General features: G+C 41.5%; 1 protein-coding gene across 1 annotated transcript; it reads right to left on the bottom strand.

Moving 5' to 3' along the window:
- Window positions 1-2023: 2023 nt before the first annotated feature.
- Window positions 2024-5479, bottom strand: NDUFA4 (NDUFA4 mitochondrial complex associated). The gene is made up of 4 exons (XM_074863644.1): window positions 5306-5479; window positions 4612-4700; window positions 4222-4282; window positions 2024-2244 (listed from the first exon to the last, which is right to left on the bottom strand). The coding sequence occupies exons 1-4, from the start codon at window positions 5345-5347 to the stop codon at window positions 2188-2190; spliced, it is 249 nt and encodes an 82-aa protein (XP_074719745.1). The 5' UTR covers window positions 5348-5479; the 3' UTR covers window positions 2024-2187.
- Between the last annotated feature and the right edge of the window lie 299 nt (window positions 5480-5778).

Genomic DNA, 5778 nt, shown 5'->3' with positions numbered 1-5778 from the left:
TTTACAATAAGCAGTGTAGCCTAAAGTCTCTATAGGTGTGAGGGTTCAACACTAAGAAAACCATCTGCAGTGAGAAATTAGTCCCATGGAACCAAACAATAGCATAGTATGTTTGTGTGAAAATAATGCGTTATTGATTGAGCTGCCAAGTCACACAAAATATGCAGCATTCTTCATTTGACTCCGTTTCATTTTGGAAATTATGTAACATTTTTCAATTACTGAAGATTGAGAAACAAAATTCTTATGTTTATTAAAGTTTGGTAGATAATGGTGACTATTGTCTGTTACCATCTAAAACTGGACAGAAGCATACCCCAAAAGAAAAAGGAACCAGCATCCCCTCAGGATAACAGCCTTCGGAATGAAATATGATGGTTTTAACTTAAAAGACAAAGTTTTGAGTATTTTCAGCAGCAAGTATGCTGCTATGAGGAAAGAGGAAGTAGCACTGAATGAATTGCCTTTTTGTTTTCTAGACAATCTGTGTTTAAAGCTTTAAATGGCTGAAATTCTTGTTAAATCTATTTTGAAATGTCAAGAGCAAACAATTTATCTTAACTGCCTTTATTAAGAAAAACATGAGCCTATACCCTCTTCAGCTGTGACCAAAAGGAACAACCCTGTCTCACCTTATTAAGAATCAGGTTTACTTCCTGGATATTGGTCTTTCTTAATGTCCAGAGAAACAATCTGCATTTGAAGACCATGGTAACATCAGTAAAATCCAAAACCAACTAGCAAGAACACTTCCCATTATTTACACGTGACTTTCAAAACTGAAGAATGAGAAGTGTTGCAACAGAATGTTTCTACTTCCTAAAAATATTTGGATTCATATAGCAACCACAGTCCCCAAGGACACTTACAGACTTTGCCCATCATTGTAAACACCATCTCTGTCATAACACTCATTTTCTTCTTCAGATTCCATGAGTCTCTCAAACAAGAAAGTGAAAACTGCAAGTAAACCCACCATTTCGGTATATAATGAAAAGATAATCTGAACTGCTACCAAATAAACATCCAATTGCCCTGTAAGTTTTTTCCACATAAAATATGAAAGTCTTTGCAAATATTTGTTATTCTGCAATTACCACAGAATAGTTTTCATTCTCCAGTAAAAGTTCTTGCTCCTCAGTTTCTTTTAATCTATCATTATTTGTAACAGCAGCTATGGTTATCTACATTGTCAGAGTCCAGTTTAAGTGGACTGAAATGTATCAAGATAGCAACAGCTGTAGTCTGTCAGATAGTCCAGAATTATATCCCTTGTCCAAGAAAATACCAGATGTTCACAGAAAAGCACAAACAACCACCTACCGTAAATTACTGATTTGCAAAGATATTTTCGTCTTCCCATAGCAAGGCTCAGCGAAGTACTGAAGTATCAGAATTTGCCCTCACTGAAAGGTATTTTTGTTCTTGCATGAAAATCTAACTTCTCAAATCCTGTACCCTATTCTGCTGTGTGCTTCCCTTCCTTAAAAGCATGATGCACATGAAATTTTGAGTATCTTCCTAGAATTTTACTTTTTAAATATTTAAGATTCTCTTCTTGTCTATTAACAAACTGCTTATGACTTTAAAAAAAAAAAAAAAACAAAAAATGAAAGAAAAGCAATGAAACCTTTTGCAGACAGCTTGGCCTTTTTTTTTTTCTTCCCTCCAGCAACATATGGCAACATCTGTTGCCTCCCTGCTGGACAATGACTTGTAAGCATTGACTTGTCTGCTACCAAAACTTCTTAAAGTGGTAAGTAGAAAAATTCAGGTGCAATTAAAAAGTATATATACACACACACACATATAAATACGTGCTTTCAACTTCTTGCAGTTTGGTATACTGCATGAACATGCAATTATTTCCCCAAAGTCAACAGACTGAGTATAAAGCCCATCAAGACAACTTTGCTTTCCTGTTGAGGAAACATGAATTGGCTTTTGCTTACGATTTGATTGATCACACAATAAAATGTTCATAAGAGGATATTCTCATTTTGCAAAATTAAAGAGTAGACACTTCAAGTTTCAGACATTTATTAAGCCTCATCAAAACACTTTCAAACACATGACCAAGTGCCGCATGAGGCAAGTTTGATTATTTCCTGGATGATTAAGCATGACAATTGTGCGGACGGCTTCCGGAAGACCTTTCTGTGCAGCCTACAGAGATGAATGTGTTGTTCAGAAGTCTGGACGGTCCTTTTTCAGTCTACTGTAGTCTACATTAACTGAGTAGAACTAGGAAAGAGGGGGGAAAAAAATGAGTAAGAAGCTCGACTATCCATTTTCCATGGTATTTACTAAAAAAGCATGCATTATTTGAACTCATGTCAGGAAACTAAAATCACAGTTTGAGTCTGTACACTAGACAATAAATAAAAACTTTGAAGAGCAGTAATTTTTTAATATTATCTTCATTTTGCATACAGTATTAGAAGCTCTGCATTTAAAATGAGGCAGTGCTTATATCTACAACCAGAGAAAACCCACAGAATCTCTTCTTTAATCCTCAGAATTAAAAGACCATTCACAGGAAGTTCTGACAGTACTGCTGAGTTTATACTTGTCCAAAATCTACGTGCTCCTGTATACTGAGGGCAACACCTAGCTTGCGGCACAAAGCACAGTGTATGTGAGCAGATAGTGTCATAAGGGAACACCGAGAGCAGGGCTGCAAAAGCCAAGTTTGGTTAAAGCAGCTGCATCTAGAACTGCAAGGTATGACAAGGAGGAAGGAAGTAAGAACAGATCCTTTCACACTCTCAGTTTACAGTAACAAAGTTGGATCCCATTACAAGCAATTCAAACCATCCCAAATAGTCACTGAGGACAATGAATTTACAGACTAAGAACATATTTTGGCATCCCAGCTTGATTTGACATCAAGCGTGTGATGCTATAGTTTTTCTTTTTAAAAAAAAGGTAAGAAATATTTATCTGTTAGCTTGGTTATTTTTATTTATGCCCAATTTTTTTTTTTTTTTAAAGTTCCTCAAAGAAACAAAACAGCCTACAGCACATTCAAATTACAGCTTTCTGTGCAGCTCCTACACTAATGATCAGATCTTCAACCCCTTTCTTTGGGAAGACTGAGGATGTTGATATGACAAAAAGAAGTTTACAAAAGAAAAACGATTTCATCAAAAGCTAAAACTTGTTATATCAGAGTTTTTTACTAAACAGTCATCCTCAATTTAGAGTATTTGCCTTTTCATTTCCCACAGTGCAGATTGGGAAAAAAAAAATCCCCAATGATATGCACACCCAAATATGGTAAACCCCGAGGCTGTGTTTGCATGCTAAGACAGAAGGGGACTGCTACACAAGGCATGCACGCTTTAAAAGAATTTGTGCTGCGCACTATGTTGAATTTGCCTTTTTCTGCTATTTAAGAAACAGCAACATTCCAGAAGCAGCAATGAAAACAAAGTATTACGTTCTTCCTGGACCTTTAAGGGAACAGCAACATATTTTATTTTGGAGTTGAGGGTTGGGGTTTTTTTTTGCTAATTTCAACGACTGGAATAGTAAGATATGGTACTGAACAGACACTAGCTTTGAAAACATGGTAGGTTTTGAGTAGCTTGAGGATAATCTCAGAACATTCTTAAGAGGAATCTACTAAAATATCACTTCAGTAAAACATGACAAAAATACGATTTCTGTAAACTACCAACTTTAACACATCTTTGCATGCTTCCTCATTAGTTCAATGAAATAACTTGCATATTACTTAAAGAACATTTCTATTGCATCCAGTTACTTACACACAATTGTTTTGTTTTCAATCAGCTGCAGAACTGAATTAGTGCTTACGCTAAACACTGACATTTTCCTCCTTTGCTTCTCAGGAGTAAAGGCCAGAGGCTCAGAGCTTAGGAAGTTTAGTTCAGAATGTACGAGGTTTTGTCCTTCTTCCTGTAGTTTATTTCCTAGTATTATGAACTCGTATACACTTCTTCTTGTATAGAATTGCTCTTTTTCTTACATTGCAATATATATGACTGCTTCCATATAGACTTCTTTCACCCCATTATCAACCAACTCTAGGAAATCTTTACATCTCAAACTCAGCTCTCTCTGCTCCGAGTTCTAGAGACAAACAAATGTTGCACTGCAGAGGAAATATACTTTCCAATATACTCAAACATCCTAAAGCAGTTAGATCACACCCTTGATATTATGCTTCCTAAAAATCTGTATTTTACATTTTACCTTGTACTGATCGCTGGGAGCCAGTTTGTTCCAAGGTTCTGGATTATTTTTCTTGTCCCAGCTATGGAGAGAAATGCAAGATATGAGAACATATTAAGAGAATCACACTACCTTCAAAATAAACACAATTTGTACGTGTGCTGCAGTTATTAGGCCATGGAGAGTCACCCATTCAAATAAGTTTCCACAGAAAAACACACAGGCCTTTGTTAGCAATCTCTAATTATCATACGGTAAACAAATCACCAAATCAAGGAAATATCCACACAGTTAGTGCCGGTGATATTAGAGCAAGACGTTAAGACCTCCAGAAGCATAAAAACTAAGGCAGTGAAGTTTATTTTTATATGCAGCTAAAGGACTAGGTGGTGTGAATTATTTTATACATACCAGACATCAGGGTTGAACACAGCCAAGCGCATGAGATACAGGCCTGCGCCAACACCTCCAGATCCAATGATGAAAAACAGAGGGATCAACTAGAACAGAAAAAAAAAATAATCACATGTCATACCACAATATAACAAAACAGTATCATTACATAACATTTCTGCCTACAGCAATGACAAACCAAAGAACAAACTCACACACTTTGAGACATAACGCATGGCCCTCTAAAACCCTGACATAAGCCCCCTCTGTGCAGGACATCCCTTGGGTCAGAGAGAAACTAGCACCTATGAAGCGGCAGACATGAAAAAAATACTGCTACACGCAGAACCACCAAACGTCCCGTAACAGCACGTTTCTGAGAAACAAACATCAGTCCCTCCACTACCCAAGACAACCCCTACCATCTGCACTCCTGATAAAAACAAGAAAATGGGGGGGGGGGGGGGGGGGGGGGAGAGAAGCAAAAAGAATGGGAAAATCACCTCGGGCTTTGCTGCTGCAGCACGAGAAAGGCCCACACATACTAGAGGAAAAAGGTGACCTGTCCGCCTCTCGCCGATCAGCCCTGAGCTGCCCACCCGAGGGGCCAGACCACCGGAAAGGAAGAGGGAAGGGAGAGGGAAGGGGTTGTGATCAGCGGGGCCGGGGCACCAACCGCCAGCAGGGGAGGGGGCGGGGAGGGGGCACTCACGCTGGGGTGCTTCTTGGCGTGGCTGACCATAACGCGAAACATGCTGGCAGCGGGCGAAGGTGGCTCTCTCGCTCTCTCTCCCTCTCGCAGGCTGCGGAGCCCGTCCTCCCCCTCCAGCCGCCCGGGCCCAATGTCACCGAGGCCCCCGGCGCGGCAGGTGCCCGCCGCCGCACCCGGATGTAGCAGCTCCGGCGTTCGCCTGTTCGCCCTCCGCCGCCGCCCGCCCCCGGCCGGCGGCCCACGCCGACACCACCGAGCGCCCCGGCCTTCGCGGGTGCGTGTCGGCGCGGCCCGCGGCCCGCGGCCGGAGGACGGGGCCGCGCGGGGAACAGGCACCTGCCGGGGCACCCCGGGCCCGCGCCCCCCTCCGCGCAGCCGAGCACGCGCCAACACCGCCCCGCCCCGCCGGCTGCCGAGAGCGGCGCGCGGGCAGCGCCTGCGCTGAGAGGGCGGCACATGGGCGCCGGCGGGGC

The sequence above is a fragment of the Strix uralensis genome, chromosome 1, assembly GCF_047716275.1.
Source record: "Strix uralensis isolate ZFMK-TIS-50842 chromosome 1, bStrUra1, whole genome shotgun sequence".
In the NCBI taxonomy this organism is placed as follows: Eukaryota; Metazoa; Chordata; class Aves; order Strigiformes; family Strigidae; genus Strix; species Strix uralensis.
Note: the sequence above shows the minus strand (reverse complement) of the source record. Positions and strands in the feature narration are given on the sequence as shown.